Genomic DNA, 16,638 nt, shown 5'->3' with positions numbered 1-16,638 from the left:
GGTAATGTCCGACTTTGGTCTCACAAATTTCGTCTAAGTTCTGCATATTACAAAGGCCTTAAAAATGAATATATATAGTTAGAACGTGACCGGGCACCTTTAAAAATTAACCAAAAAATAGTCTAAAGTTCTGAGTAACCTTCATATTATTTAAATATGAAGGTTTTGCGGCAATTGTTAGTGACGCGATGTGACGCGATGTTGTCAACTTGCATAGCTGCTAGTCGAGAGTTCTGAGTCTAAATCTAGCATCTGCGAGTTCTCGTTTTAAGAGCATTTTCAACTTTTTAAATATAATTTAGCTTTGAAAAGTTACGAATGTAAAATATTCTTAATTATTTACTATAAAAATAATATTTTATAAAAAAATGTACAAATCTTCATTTATTCATTATAACTCGCCGTGATTTTGTATAAAGTTGTTTGCAACTGATAGAGAATATATAGTTATATACTATTACTGAAAGTATTTATAGTAAATTGATTTTATTTTAAAATATATTTATGGGACTACAGAGGAGGAAAATGCCAATCTATGTAACATAGGCGGCATCGTGTTCACAAAAATCTTTACCCGGCCTTTATTTTCTGAACCATTGGTCATAGATATTGTTGATAAAAGCCCAGCTGCGGTGAGATAGCTTTCTCGCAAAGCGGGGTTAGGGTTGCCATATTTGGCGGGAAATCCTTCATTTGGCGACAAAATTGGTAGTAGGCCACCGACGGAGCGAGAACATTCCAGAACGCATTCTTAGCGATTTTCTCGAGATTATTCTCGAAGGTAGATTAGAGCTATATATACCCTGCCTGTACGTGGAGCAAGTAGTATCTTGGGTTCAGAAATTAGCTCGAGAACGATCGATCGAGTCGGAAGGTATACTTTAGTGCTTTGCCGTGAATCTATATTCACCGTTATAGCCGGAAAGCTGTGTTGCTGAGTGTTTCAGCGTGTTTATGGTAGTTTTTGGACGACTGTAAACGAGTATTTGGAACTGTCCTGTGTAATACTGGAGAATAAATTGTTGTTTGATTCTTAATAAAATGTCAGCATCAATTACTCCAAATCCACGAACCCGCAGAACTCAACAATATGTATTAGTTTTAGTTAATGTATTAAATGATGTAAAAGCTCACATTTTCGTGTTTCGAAGTTGAAGAATTCAGTTTCGTATAAAATATGAAATTATTAACATTTTACACGTTTCCCCGTTCCCCGTACTTATAGTTATGAAAATTTTATACGCTATGAAAATAAAGCACAAAGATGTGATTACAGTAGCAGAAAAATTGACTGAGCTATTTGATATTATAAAGCCCGAAATCAAATTTAGGGGCCGTATACAAATTAAAAATGTAAATAATTGCATATATACGTAAGTTAAGATAAATATCAGTTTAGAAAAGCGTTTCTGATGATAAGAGATTAAATGGTGAACATTTTTATATAGTTGTGATTATTGTGAAAAATATGATTCAATATAAAAAGTTTCAAAATGGAATTACTATTCTTAAAATCTTACAGAATTCGTAATTTAGAAAACACTTGCAGGCTTCCATAATGGTATGGAGCCAGTCCATAATGGTCTTTACGTTAATTAAAGGCCAAAAACATTTATAGTTTAAAGAACTATTTTAGGATTACCGGATTTTAGGGTACTGGAGAAAATATCAGTTTAAAACTGATATCTTCGTCACTTTAAAAACTTTTATCCTTTTCAACACAGTTTCCGGCTCACGGCGAAGAGCGAAAACAGCCATAACGCTGCTTCTACAAAACAAAAATATTTGGGGAAAGCTAAAAATACAAAGTTTATAATAAAATAGTAAAACGTGTTTTGAAAAATTTCATCAAAATTGACGATTAGAACGTGGTCGGATGGATACTTTAAAGCTATTCAGACTAAGATTATCCACATTCCTTGTAAAAATAAAATGGAGAGGACATTGATTGTTATTGAAAGTTCCAAGAAATGTGAATCACAAAATAATGGGAGAAAATTTGCGTTTGCAATTTGAATGAAAAATAAATCAATGAAATTTAACTTTGTAATCATAACAGTAGTGTACATTACAGATTGCATCAAATATTATTGGAAAAATAGAACCAAAATTCTTGATCGCAGTGGACCATCATCAAGACAATGGAGTGGATTATAATATTATTGAAAATCTACCCGTTATAGTGAAGAGTAAGTATATATATGAACTTCAGTTTTGCTTTTAAAGCAATATGTTTGTATGTTACAAGAATGCATGAAATGGTTTTGTAGAATACCTAGGCATTTTAAAAATGCCTTGGCGTTTTAAGGAAAAGTTTGAAACATGAGAATTATTATATGCTTTATCTCGTCATTGTATACAATACCTAGGCATCCTATACAATGACAAATGCTCTTTAAGCAAAGTAAAAAACGGTTATGATAAGGCTGTAGTTTAAAAGACGTTCATTTCTCAAAACCTCAAATATTAATTTGAAAAAAGTAGTAGTCGTTTTAACATTTTTACATTATTTATTAATTTCTGGTAAATAGTTTTGGTTACTCGAAACGAATAGAAGGTGTATTTCCTACTTTGCCGGTTTGTCATTTGGCATTCTATAGAATGCTAAGCAATGTGTGAAATATTTAATGATTTCATAGATTGCCGCCAGTTTTCGGCATTCTATAAAATGCCTAAGTATTCTATAGGATAGTAGATTTCATACTTTGCCGTAAACATATATATGTTAAGTCTAAAGTACTGAGTGACTTATAAATTGCTTACTTGTTCTGAATTTTAAAAAATATTCCATTAATACGAGTCCACCAGCGGCGGAGCGGTAAAGTCGCTGAATACTGGTAGTTCGGTCCGAGGTTCGAATCCCGCAAACGGGCTGGCTGCATGGGTGTTTTCGTGGTTTTCCCCATATGTAACGTGTATACGAGCCAATTTCCCTTAGACAGTCCTCCACGAAGGCATCCCTACCCTTCGGCAGATAGCCCTAGTGTGCTTTGCCATAATTAAATACACCAATACACCCATTAATACGATTTTTCATGCAGAATGAATTTTGTTTTGTATTTTTCAACACTGAAAATATTTTAACAAAGTTTCCGTACAATGGAAACATTTTAGATATTGTCATTTCGTAAAATGAAAATATCAAACCTTCCAAAAATTTAAACAATATAAAAAAATTGCGTTCTTTATAATATTTTGGGTATTTACGTACCGTCCCTTTGACAGCGAAAGTTTGCGGAAATTTCGCCAAAGCTAGCCAGACCTTCATATTGTACTCTGAAGGAACTGCCGCCTCTTTATTTAAAAACGACAAGTATTGGACCCACTTCGTTTTTGCTCTATGTAGAAAGACTTTAATTGATTTCTACTATTTTGTAGATATGTTCCTGTACTCAGAAGCTCCTGAACATTTTTTTGGAGGGAGACGTTTTGAATTTGAAATTTAGAAAATAATTGACGGTCTTTGGAAGTGGTCAAGGGATCTGATTTACACTGAACACACATTAGGTTCTCATCCTGAGTTCACAAGTGCAGATGAGGTGACCTCGCCCACACATTGCGTTTTGGCTACTAGTCGCAGCCAATAGGGTCATGGCCAAAACGCTAATCTGTAAAGCTAATATCATAATATATTATATTATTTATTATATTATATTATGTGTAATGCTAATATCACAGATGGTTTCTTTGGTTCATACGTATTTCCGAATCATGATATTAAAGAAGCAAGCTTCTTCAGACAGTACATTTTCACACGGATGCAAGCATAAAAGAGCGTAATCATATTTCTGCTAAAGCAATTACACTAATTTGAGTTTTCTCGGAACAAAATTTTGATTAACATTAACTCATTGGTGAAAATTATTACTGCGCTGCTGAAAACAATGAAAAATTATTATTGCCAATTTAACATATTTTTCATAACTGCAATAGAGATTAATTATTCTTCCTGTTTCATAATTTTTCTGAAGCTTTTCTCAGCAAAATGCAAAGAATTCATCAATATGAATTTCAGACGTTATGCAGCTGTTACAGAAGAATGTTTAACTGCTGAGATTAGGCATACAGATGCTAAAAGTTTTGGATGTAACAAATAGCTTTGGAAATACGCGTAATTTACATTTAGTGTTCCACTATGATCATGCAATATTATCGGCTATTAGGTTTCGGACTGTTCTTAGTCGGGAAATAAAAGTAAAATGTTTAAATTTAATATTTATTTGAATTATACAACAGTTGTTAAATATTTTGTAAATAATGTAGCTAGAAGAAGCAATTCTGAAATACTTTTAGGTTGTCCTACTTTACAGAAGATTATTATCATTCCTTCTAAGGTGGAAACGAAAATCGATGGCATTTCACATATCGAAAAAAGGTACTCTTTTATTATTAGCATTATCTTAAACACGTTTTATTATTTGCATTACATTATACGTTTTATAATGTTCCACAAAGCATTTGAAATACCTCAAAATGTGTGGTAGATCAATAGACATGGAAGCATACCTAGATATAATAGACATTAAAAAATATTGGGTTATGAAAATAAATACAGGTGGAGGGGACCGAAATGAGCAGATATCCCCTTGAGAGCCTATGGACCGAATCTTCGCTCGGAGGTCAAGCGATATGCATCGCTGCTAACCGATCTATTTTATCTATGGGGCTTCAACTAAGACAGTTACTCAAAGGAGGTACAGAGACCGATTGCTGAGTACCTCCTATGAAGAGTTCTTTCGTTTCCCTTCACGGTCCATAGATTAAATGCATGTTGGTAAGCTTCGCCTGCCGCCCAATGGTATAGAGTTTAGCTTCTCTGAATGCCGTTCCGAAGGGCCTGGGTTCCCGTCTTCGATAAGGCTTGGACATTTGTAAATCTATAGTGCTCTTGCGGCATCCTAAATATGCGGCGAGCGGAACGTCATCTCGAGAGGTTGATGGTAGGGAAAGAGTGGTGGGGAACCCTCAGACCCGTCACCCCCGGTGTATTTTTATGCTCTTCATTAAAATTGGGAGCGGAACTATGCTAAATAGCACCGGCACCTCTAAGGTGAAGGTGCTTAAGACTGTTGCAACGACGAGCCTAAACCTGTGCTTCTTGCCACGAGGAATTCCATGGCTTTGGTTGACTATGAATCAGACAAGTGAGCATTAGCAACATCAAGAGACTCCGCCTTTGTGCAGCGATGCATACCGCTCGAAATCCAAATGGAGATGGATGATTTACGCCAGCAGAACGCGTTTACCCATCTCTCAACAATGTCATGTGCCACTTCAATATTTCATTTCCGCATATATATGCTTCATTAAAAAATATATTTATTACGGTCTTCTTTACATTTTTGCCAGATATTTGTGAATCACTCTGTAGCTGCCCTACATATATACTCTTTCTCTGAGTGTATACGAACATCTGGGATTTGTAAATTGCATCTAGACAAATTAAAATCATATAGCAAATGCAGGATAGGAAACACGACCTTCATGCAGCAGGTGGTTCTTTTTGGCCGTGAGAATGCCGACACGTTCTTACAATATACCTTCATTTGTAAGTCTGCCACAGAGTTATTAAGAGCTTGAGTTCACTAAAAATGACTTGAAAATTAATAGATATACAGCGATTTATATCATGCACCTCTACACCTACTTTATTCACTACTACACTACTTCCATAAGTTAGTGAATGGTATCAGACTTACTGACAAAGACACGTTACTGCACCACCTTTTGGCTTATATTTGGTAAAGAAAGATTACTAATTTAATAAAAAGTAACGTTCTCTTTAAGTCTGAGACGTGATAGAAAATGTCCAAAATGTACGCTAGCCCATGCGCCAAAGGCATCAAGCGAGTGTTTCAGTTCATGGTTGAGACTTCAAATAACTTTTCTGATCTCAACGCATTTTATAGATCTTTTCTATACAATGAAAAGTATTTTGTTCGCTTATGTGATGCTCTTTCATTTATTGTGCTCTCTATACATTAACACATGAAGTTCACGCTTGTGATCTTGCACTGCTATATGATTCTGAATTGTTTTTGCGAAATCTATCCTTCACAGAATTTTGTACGTACTTAGCAGAATCTCTTTTATATAAAACCTAAATTTTCTTTAAAAAAATCTTATCATGATTTTAATATTTTAACCTTTCAACCACATGATAGTAAAATGCAACACCAAATGCTTGTTTGAACCTTAAGTTTTATTCTTGTTTCGTGATACAATCTCGTAATTAATATAATAAAATTTGAGCAGCATTATATGTCAACGCGCTGTTTAATCTTCCCTATAGGTTTCATTTGTTATATTTCTTACTTTTCCCTAGTATCTTTCTCGAGGACTTTTTGCGAAGTGGACGAAATCCGGATGGTAGCATTCCAGACATAATATTTGAGCAACTTTCTTATAACCATCCAGCCTTCCTAAACTTTACCTCTGGGACTGTAGGCCTTCCGAAAGGGGTAGTTCATTCAGCAGGGGTAAGAATATAAATGTATTTGAGATTTTATAATGTGATTCTCTGCATGAAACTTTAAACCAATATACATACCTATTATATACAGAGATAGATAGGTTTACAGAGGTGTATCCCAACCTCCAAAAAAAGTTACAAATAACAGCATTTGAAAAGAAATTTTTCAAGGAGAGAATAATTTTCCCCTAGAATGTAGATAGATGGCAATCGTTGTCTAGAAATGTTATTACGGCTATGTAGAGTAAGTTTGCAGACGATTGCAGTGATTGAAATGTCGAGACGTTAGAGTAGTGGAGGGCGGGGTCTTTGGAGGTGCGAGCCTTCATTCGAATTTCTGTTCAAGTATCTGGAGCGTGGCCGTACCGTTTACTGCAGATCGCTACCGTGTTACTTTCACAAGGTTCTGTGAAGCCAGCCGAAGCAAGAGCCCTGACACGCTGAATGATGATGTCTCCTCCGGCAGTCCCATGCGCGCTAAACTCAAGAATTGCTGCAAATGTTCAGGTGAGAAGTTTGGAGTTACCCCTTACATAACCCAGATTTAGCACACAGTGCCTATTTCCTCTTTCCGAAATTCAAGGAATATTTATCTGGAATGAGGTTATCTTCAGATAGTGATGTGAAAACAGTTACCGAGAACCGACTCAATGGGCAGGGATGTGCCACGCCGGGTCAAAAAAGTTAGCCCTGGTTTCAGATAACTGCCTAGATAGATTTGGTGATTATGTGGAAAAAGGCATATAGGCATTATGATAGACAAATATGCCTCTTAATTCCCTATTGTATTTTCTGTTTATTGGTGATAAATAATTTTTATTACCGTTTTAACCTTTTTTTTTAATTCACCCTCTTATTAATGTTTTATATACTTATATTAAGTACTGCAGCAGTTATATTTATAACATGACGCAATTATAGCTTTCCAAGAAAATTTTCTCACTTCTGTATGTCTCTCTACTTCTTTGTATTAATATACGCAGGTATAAAAATTTGAGACTAGTTCTTGCATTCAGAATGAAGTGGCCCTACAAGTACTATATGTGCTTTCTTTTCCAAGCATCAAATTGAATTACAGTTCTACAGTCTTTAATAAACGACACAAAAATATAAAATCCTTCTTTTTGGTAATATCCTTTTTAAAACTGATGATGTGATGTTTTTCGTTTCTTGAACAGAAGCGAACTCTACGCGCAAATGCTTTTCTCGATGTTGGAAATGCAAAGAAATCACTTGGCGCTTAGTTATACTAAGGGTATTTCAAATGCTGTCCTATCTAGGTTGGGGCAAAAGTCATGGCAACTTTTTTTTTTCTTGTAGATATGTGAACGGATCACAAAACGTATATGTGTCGTATGGAAGTTCTGCAGGCATAGTGTGTATGCAGAACAACAGATCGCTCTGTGATAGCTGGCTCTGTGGTAGCGAGGGCTCTGAAATTAGTCAGTTGGTGAGTGTCGTGCGAGATGGAAGTAACCCGTGTTGAGCAGCGCGCATACATCAAAATAGCCGTTCTCTGAGGGAGAAATGCAATGGAATGTCACAGTAAATTAGTAGAAGCCTTTGGGAATAATGCCCTGCCATATCGTACAGTAGCATGGTGGGTAGGAAAGTTTCAGCAAGGACGTGTGTCAACCAGTGGTGAGCAACGCTCGAGACTACCGGTGAGTGTGCGGTCCGACTTGCCACATGCCGTCATCATGGATGAAGACAGACGATGGACGTTACTTGAGTTAGAGAGGGCAAGTGGCATCGAGAAACTCACCGTCCACAGGATACTGCGTAATGAGCTACAGCTACGCAAAATCGCTTCGCGGTGAGTACCGCATGCACGGACGTAAGTTCAAAGGTGTGTGCGCTATGCAATATACTCCGACCACTTTGCACGCTGGCAACAGGACGGCGATCAATTCTTGTCATGAATAATCGCCATCGATGAATTTCGGGCCAGAGCTTGCGAACCAGAACTGAAACGTCAGTCCGCGAGTGGCGACATCCTGGATCACCAAGGCAGCAGAAGGTCCGTCAGAATCCTTCCCCTGGTGTGACAGGTACGACGTGGCGTTCGGGGAAAACGTCCGGATCTTTTGGACAGTGCAATGATTATGCACGACAATGCAAGACCACATAAAACAGAGTTACGGCAGCTACTCCGACGTAGGGGATGGGAAAAATTGGAGCACCCATCGTACTCTCCTGACCTTTCGCCCTGTGACTTGATCTCATTCCAAAGATTAAGGAACCAATACGTGATATTCGGTTTGCAGCACGAGAGGACATTGCTAATGATGTGCGTCAACAAATGACCCGATTCACACATGGTGCGGCAAATGCTGAGACTGATGGTGTTCAGTGCCTCCCACAACGTTGGCAGCGTGGGCTGACAGTAGCAGGGGACTACATTGAGGGTCTTCAGGCCCAGGTTTGTCATGTCAACTTCATGTGTATTGTGTTATCATTCTTTTGCACAGTGAAGGCTATATTGCCGTGTATACTAATTAAATTCGTGTGTTACGATATTTTAGTGCTATTCATTGTTCACACATGTAGTTAAGACCTTCTCCTTTCGTCTGTGTATGTCACATTTTCCAACCGGACTGATATCTCCAAGGGAAAAAAAATAGTTGCCATGACTTTTGCCTGCAGATAATTTAGCTACCTTTTCAATGATGTCTGATTTTCTTAATAGTAATATATTCCCTAAATTAGGCACTTATTAGCGTTCAAAGGATTATTTTATCATTTTCATCTAACGATAAGATACAAATTGAAGGGCAGCCTCTCTTTCTGATTTTGTATAAACTTTAAGCATAATTGCACGTTTGCGAAGTCTTAGCAGACGTTTCGAAATAAATATTAAATCGAAGATGATTCACAAGTTTCCAAAAAATTTGTATATTTCCGTTGGTTTCATCATGTTTTTACCTTTTATCTGAATTTTTTATGCGTTTATTTCGGAACACTTCAGTAATCTTATAATTACACACATCTACTAACTACAAATATTTATATTACTGTGAATTATTTTAAATGACAGAATTATTTTTAAAATGTTAGGGTGTAGCCTTGTTATATTTCATACTTAAAAATGTTTAACTTGGCATAAAAATACTCTCATAAATAATCTTAAAATAGTTTTCATTTACACTCTTTGCTAAATAACCTAAGAAAGCATATTGATAGCTACACAATGTGTTCATTTGTTTACTCTAAATTTTTACTGGCTTCGTTAACTTTTATCGCGCTCTGTGTGCTTATGAGTTAAAAACTAGATACATTTAGGCAGCATCAGAAGGACTTTCAAGTGTTTAAGGTACGAGCTTGTAATATATCAGCAGAGGATTTATTTTGCTTTCATGTTTTAAACTTCAAGTCAACTATTTTCATTATTTTATGTTGAAGTAATCACTTAAAATTATTTCAAAAATCATTGCTGGATCAATAATCATTTTAATTCTATTTCAGACGCTAATAAATCATTTCGAAAACATTACTTTTGACTACAACTTGAAAGCTGGAGACGTTGTTATTTCCTGGTGCCCGGTAATTTTATTTTTAAACATTTGGATAAAAGGATAGAAGTTAAGGGTCAAATTATTTGCCCAATAATCGATAGTTTATGAATATATTTCCTTCTGTAAATTTTCACAATTTAGACAAATTTATAAATATTGCTATCATCCAAATTGGAATCGTTGCTAAATATTGTGATATAAATGTTGCAAAAGAAGAAAGGTAATTAATTATCCATGAGGTAGAATATTGTTGCCATTACTTTAGTACGCAGCATTTGGTTATAATTTGTCAGATATAATTTTTCTAAATATAATTATGCGTTTCCTTTAAAAGCGTTTGCAGGATTTTTAATAAATATCCTGAAGATCAAATATACCTGAGTTAATTTTTAAGAATAATGCTAACAAATATATAAGATAAAGGAAATATGGTGAAATAAGTTTTATTTGTATTATAAAACAATTAGAAATATTATAAATAATTATATGTGGAAACATTATGTAAAACTTAAATTGAGTATTTAATCAGCTCAGTTTCTAACTTAAAGGATTGTTAGAAAAGAATGATCAGAAAGGTATGATTGCAATTATTTCAACAAAATATAATAAGAGCTCAAGAGCTAAAAGTTTAAAACTTTAATATCACGTGAAAATAATTTTAATAAAAGAGTTGAAACTAGCAATAAATAATACCTAAGTTATTAGGATAATTATTATCGTAGCTTAAACAAACGCGCATGCTACTTATATGTGACGGAAACTTTCGGAGCAAATCTTTTTCAATTTCTACTTAATTGTTTATATAGAGAATAAAGATTCATTTCAGGTTATGCAGAAAAGAAATAAAAAAAACTAGTTTTAATAATGCTCTACGTATTTAAGAAAGTGCTTTGTTGAAAGTTTTATGCATTTTAATATCAGGTTGTCCTGAAATGTACAGGATATAACAGAATTAATATGCGCAACTTCAAAGTGTGATAGAACGTCCTTTGAAAAGAAATAATCTCAATACAATGTACAATGGAACGCGGATGCACAGTAAATACTAAGAATTTGGACAATAAAACTTCGTTTTAATCACAGATATTTTCAAGATATAATGTCTGATATTTATAAAAATGTTCAGATGAACAACCATTGACATGCATTTCGATGACAATAAGGCCCACCAGTGGCCGAGTCGCTGAACACTGGTAATTCGGTCCTAGGTTCGAATCCCGAGAACAGGCTGGCTGCATGGACATTTTCGTGATTTTCCCCATGTGTAACGTGTATGCGGGTCAGTTTCCCTTAGAAAGCGCTCCACAAATGCATCCCTCTCCTTAGGCAGATAGCCCTCGATTGCTTTGCCGTAATCAAATAAACCATCAATACAATACAGTGACTAGCGCACATTCTGCGAAATGCCCTTCATGTCCGTACTTTTGCAGCAGCGATCGATGCTGACCCTAAGGTCTTCAGAAAGAGTCAATCTAGATCTCGCAAATGAATTCTAACATCTGTGGGATGCATAATTTGTAGCTGGCGTTTGTTTATGTGAATAATTAAATTAAAAACAAACGATATTCTTGTAAATGTCTGTAATTAAACCGAATTTTCTTTCTAGTGTTCCTCGTCCTTAATGGATTTCTGTATTCATATTTAATTTTATTTTAAAATTCTTTAAAGCATTAATTTTGTACATATTGCTTTTGTACAATGTAAATTTGTGCTTACTCGTAACTATTATAGTTTGATCATTACTCCTTTTAATTAAAGATACGTTAGCTTTTAAAGAGACTTTAGCATTATACTTTAACTGTATTTGTATAATGCTGAATTAATATTTTTAAGATCTTTATCCTTTTACATGTATAAGATGGGATGGAGCGTTTGGGAGTGCTTCATGCCAAGCCTGGCACTAGGCATTACAATCCTTTTATACTGTGGGAGCCTTTTTTGGATAAGAGATGGAATCAACATATGGGATTTACTTGCCAAATACAAAGTCAATTACTGCTCCTTTTTACCCAGCATGCTGGATAAATTAGAAAATTTTGGAGTAGTACCAAGTAAGTCAAAATAAAACCTTGATTTAAAATTCATTTCATTTACGTTAAGTACTCCTACAGACATACAGTCTAACCTCCATTAACAGACCATTCTAGCTGAAGGGCTCCCTATGCATTCTTTGAAACTTCAGACCCTGAACGTGCTAGACCACGGTATTAGTTCGAACAAATTTCTTGAAAAAGGGGGAAAAAACTTATTCCCATTATTTAGGGAAATTTTCGAGTGCATATGAAAAATAGTACAACCAATAAACTATACTTGCTTCATGTTATATGCAGTGCGATTCATTACTTTACATGTGAATTTCTAGGCGAGATAAGTTAAAGATGAATCTAGATCAGATAGCAATTCAGGTTTTGAAATGCTATCGCAATGCGATAGAGGGAAACCGATGCGGCTTATACAGCTGTTGCCTACATATGAAGCTGCTGGACGAACCACCGCCCTCATCCAGAGCGCTACTGGATAAAACGGATGTATCAAAGACTGAATGACTGCATCAAAGGTCATTTAAAACGGTTTCGTTCGAGACATGTCATGAAACGGGGACGAACGGCACGGACCTCTGGAATTGAAAAGATGGTGCTTCATTAAGTAAATTGTAGAAGATACTCTACATGCAGCACACGAGCAATCGTTGCTCGTTTCGCTTTTCCCCAAACCACTATCTGAAGGTCCTTTGATCCGACGGAATTGCACGCATACCATAAGCAACGCGTGCATCTAACTGTAAACTGATGATTACCGACAGACAGTTGCTTTTTCTGTACGGCAACTGCAGAAAATGTGGCAGGTCCCTTTCTCTGGCTTTTCATCTTATTTACAGATGAGGCATAATTCACCATGGAAGATTGACACAATGTACAGCCATCGGATTCATGGTCGGCGAAGAACCCCATTTACATGAATATGTGCAGCGCAAACCAGTTGGCAGTCAGCGTTTTTTAAAGCATTGTGGTAGACCATTTAATAGATTTATATTTCTTGCCTTTTCGTTTGGACAAACAACGTTACAAGATATTGTGGAGGAAGTCTTGCCGATCTAATCAGATCTAGCCATCGCTGCGCTGTGATATGCGATTCCAGTATGATGAGGTCCCAGTCCATTTTAATCGTGACGTCTAGGAACACATAAATGCGACATTTGGAGAACAATGAATCTGGCGCTTTGTCCCAACCATTTGATTGCACGATTACCAGGCGTATCCTCTCTGTGTTTTTGCTGAGGTCACTTGAAAAATCTAGTGTAGATTACACCCGTGGACAGTAAGAAAGATCTTGGCGTACAAGCCTGCTTAATACCACAGCCATCCAAGAGATACCAAGAGTATTTCATAAATTCCATGATTCCATACTGCACTGATATCAGGCTTTCGTAGTAGCTGTTGGCAGAAACGTCGAACAGGCTCTATGCTGCAGTGAATCAATCTATATAACTTAATATTTAGTCCTTAACACTTTTAATATAGTACTTGTATTAGACCTGAATAGTTAATTACTGTCAATAAATTAGTTAGTTCTTTTGCTAAAAAAAATTTTTAGTTAGAATACAGCGTAGCTTATTCTTATCCTATTGGATTCTTATCCTATTCTTATCCTATTCTCTCCTTATCCTATTGGATAAGGAGAGAAACGCTCACTTGGCCATCTGGATTCGGCTAAACAACATGCCAGAGCATGTATTAGATCTGAATAGTTAATTACTGTCAAATTAATTATTTTGCTATAAAGTCCACTCATTAGTTTAGAAACACTAGTCACAGAATCATTACTTGCTACTATTAAATCATGTACTATTGTTTCTCCAGATGGCCAAGTGGGCGTTTCTCTCCCTATTCAATATGTGGCGCTGTATTCTAACTTAACAGTACTAGATATCATTCATGTTTCGTAAGTAAATTTTAGGCCTATCATTAAAGCTTTAATGTTATTAAAAATACGTGGTAGAATTATCGAGGAAAAGAAAAAAGAAATCGCACTTCTTCCCTAAACGAGATAGCAAAACAAATATAATCCAGATCTTTGAAAGAATTTTAGAATGTGTATGGTATACGCTTTATTTTATTATTATTATTATTATTATTATTATTATTGATGTAGAATACGTTTTCTCTTTTAATTTTTGCAAGAATTTAGAAAATGTACAAAATAAATTTTGTTTATTTTAATCTGCATAAACTTCTTTTTTTTCCTTAAAATAATTTTACTATCATTCATTTCTAAACTAAGTAGTAATGTAAAGTCATTCATAAATATTTTTAAAACTCTGATAGTGTACAGTGTAAGCTGAATTTGCACTTGTTTATTTGCCGTATAATCAATCCGATAGATTTTACAGATTTTTCTTGTTATTCTAGGTCCAAACTCTAATTTAGAAAATCTGAGAATGATACTCATAGGTGGAAGTCCGGTCAAAGTTCAAAATATCAAGTTCGTCCAAAGCATAGTTGGAAAAAATACTTTCATCGGTATTTTATATGGTAAATCCAATTAAATATTCTATCAGCTCGCTCATGCTATTCAGTGTTATATTTTAAATATATTTAATCATTATAATGGCCAGTTTCCTAGTAATTTCGTACTTCAGTTTATAATTTTCTTCTTGGAATAGGTAATCTCTCACCTCAGGTCAGACTGAAGGGCGGTGTACACCCAGTGTTCAACCACACATCATGTGCGAATATTCCATCTGCACTAGCTATTTAGACACACGGCAGGGCCTCAATATTGCATATTCAACTTTCTAATTTTCGAACATATTATCGAACAATTATCAAACACATCACCAAACCTTTTCTTTCCGATATCACACACAGAGTTCAAATCGAAAGTTCTAAGCTTCATTGTTGTTAACAAATTAGGAATCAAAACACAAAAAGGAAATGCGAGCATCACAGCGCGTTTCCGTTAGGAGAAGAATCTGAAAAAGAAAAGATATTGCTCTTTGGGGAAAAGGAGATTGTTCTACAGAGAAGAATTGCTCTTTGGGAAAAAACAATGGCCTGTGAAAGTGAAGATTACATTACAGTTTGGGAAGGAATTGATTTAAAGCTTTCAAGTAGGGCTATGAAAACCAGAGTTTCACTTCATGTGCACAAATAACAGTCGTATTTAATTAGGTAGCTCGTCTAAGGAACCATTCTCAGTCATATTACTTTACTTAATTTCTTGAATAACGGCTAGGCAGTTGTTAAGTGCTGCGGTTTCTTGTGCACTGACAGAAATAAAGCTCTTGCTAGATTTACTGGGTTGGTAAGATAGAGAAAGGTTGACCGGAAAGAGTATGAATTCATGAAGTCTAAACATTTTCATATTAGCATGCTTGCACAATGTTTAACTGAAATATTACGCAGGCATTTCGAAAAGTAAAGATGCACCGTACGCCAGAGGAAAAGAAAAGTTTTGGTGAGAAAGTTGGAAACACAGGTGTTAACCTTGAACCGTTAGCTTTCTCCTCACGGTCGTTCGGCATTTCAACGTTGTTTCTGGTTGGAGTAGGTCGTGTTTAAAATGGCTGCGCCGATTCAGAATCCCTCTAATTGCGAAGTGCGCTCCGTCATATGTTTTCTTCATGCATAAGGTCAGCGACCAGCGGATATTCACAAAGAAATTGTTTCTGTTTATGGGAACATTATGAATCGACAAAATGTAACGAAAGGGTGTCGTCATTGCTCTGAAGGTAGGATCGATGTTCATGACGAACAAAGAACAGGTCGGCCATCTGTGATCTCTGATGCCCTTCTTCAGAGAACAGAGGAAGCAATTCGTGAGAATAGACATCTCAAATTGAAAGAATTGCATCAGCTCATACCGGAAGTGTCAATGACAACTCTTTATGAAGTTATGACTGTCAAGTTAGGGTACAGGAAATTGTGTGCGCGCTGGATTCCAACAGGCGGCAACCTTCTATGACTGTGGGGTACAAAAGCTTGTGCATCGACTTAACAAATTTTTGGATAACGGGGGTGATTATGTCGAAAAATAAGAAATAATCCAGTTAATAAGATGTAACTGACGTTTTCTAAATAGATGTTTTTTTAAGGAATGTGAGCCATTGTACTTTACTTTTCGAAATGCTCTCGTAAATAATTACAGTTAAATATGTTACTATTAAATATCGAAATGAGTTTTACAAATTTCAGTAGCGCTTATTGTTATGTAGTATTGACACAATAAGAACGTTCATACTCATGAAATATCCAACAGACAAAATGTTTATTAAATGAATTTACTGCAACTTACTAAACTGATTTACTATAAGGCAGAAGGTCTATGAAGGTTTATGGAAGAAACGCTATCAACGTCTGATAAATCTACGTATAAAACCTTCCGTTTTAAAGTTTTATGTCATGTGGCTGGCGCTTTCTGTGACTTACTTGAAAGAAGCAAATTGAAAGGGACATTCGCCTTCCTTCGCATTTCCCGTAGCTTAGAGACTTTTATTTTGTTTATCTTTTAAACTCAAGAAATCTTTAAAAGCAGAGCCGTATCTACAGGGGAAAACGTGAAAGGCAACTGTAAGAGAAAATGTAAACTGTAAGGGAAGAAAACACGAAAGAGGGACAGGAAGAAGTCAGCGAAGAAGATATCTGCAGAATG

General features: G+C 35.7%; 1 protein-coding gene across 3 annotated transcripts in view; it reads left to right on the top strand.

Annotated features, from left to right (window-relative positions):
• The window catches only part of LOC118183307 (acetoacetyl-CoA synthetase-like), a 49,377-nt gene that overhangs the window by 19,699 nt on the left and 13,040 nt on the right, over nucleotides 1-16,638 (top strand). For 2 of the 3 annotated variants that reach the window (XM_035352796.2, XM_035352798.2), the window contains exons 7-12: nucleotides 2,075-2,189; nucleotides 4,294-4,375; nucleotides 6,326-6,479; nucleotides 9,938-10,015; nucleotides 11,846-12,038; nucleotides 14,397-14,519. In XM_035352796.2, coding sequence (XP_035208687.1) covers nucleotides 2,075-2,189; nucleotides 4,294-4,375; nucleotides 6,326-6,479; nucleotides 9,938-10,015; nucleotides 11,846-12,038; nucleotides 14,397-14,519 — 745 coding nt within the window. The remainder of the gene's footprint in view (nucleotides 1-2,074; nucleotides 2,190-4,293; nucleotides 4,376-6,325; nucleotides 6,480-9,937; nucleotides 10,016-11,845; nucleotides 12,039-14,396; nucleotides 14,520-16,638) is intronic. The other variant, XM_035352797.2, reaches the window with a different exon arrangement.

This window comes from Stegodyphus dumicola, chromosome 7, assembly GCF_044657685.1.
Source record: "Stegodyphus dumicola isolate Sdum_Otavi_A_Nest chromosome 7, ASM4465768v1".
NCBI classification, from domain to species: Eukaryota; Metazoa; Arthropoda; class Arachnida; order Araneae; family Eresidae; genus Stegodyphus; species Stegodyphus dumicola.
Note: the sequence above shows the minus strand (reverse complement) of the source record. Positions and strands in the feature narration are given on the sequence as shown.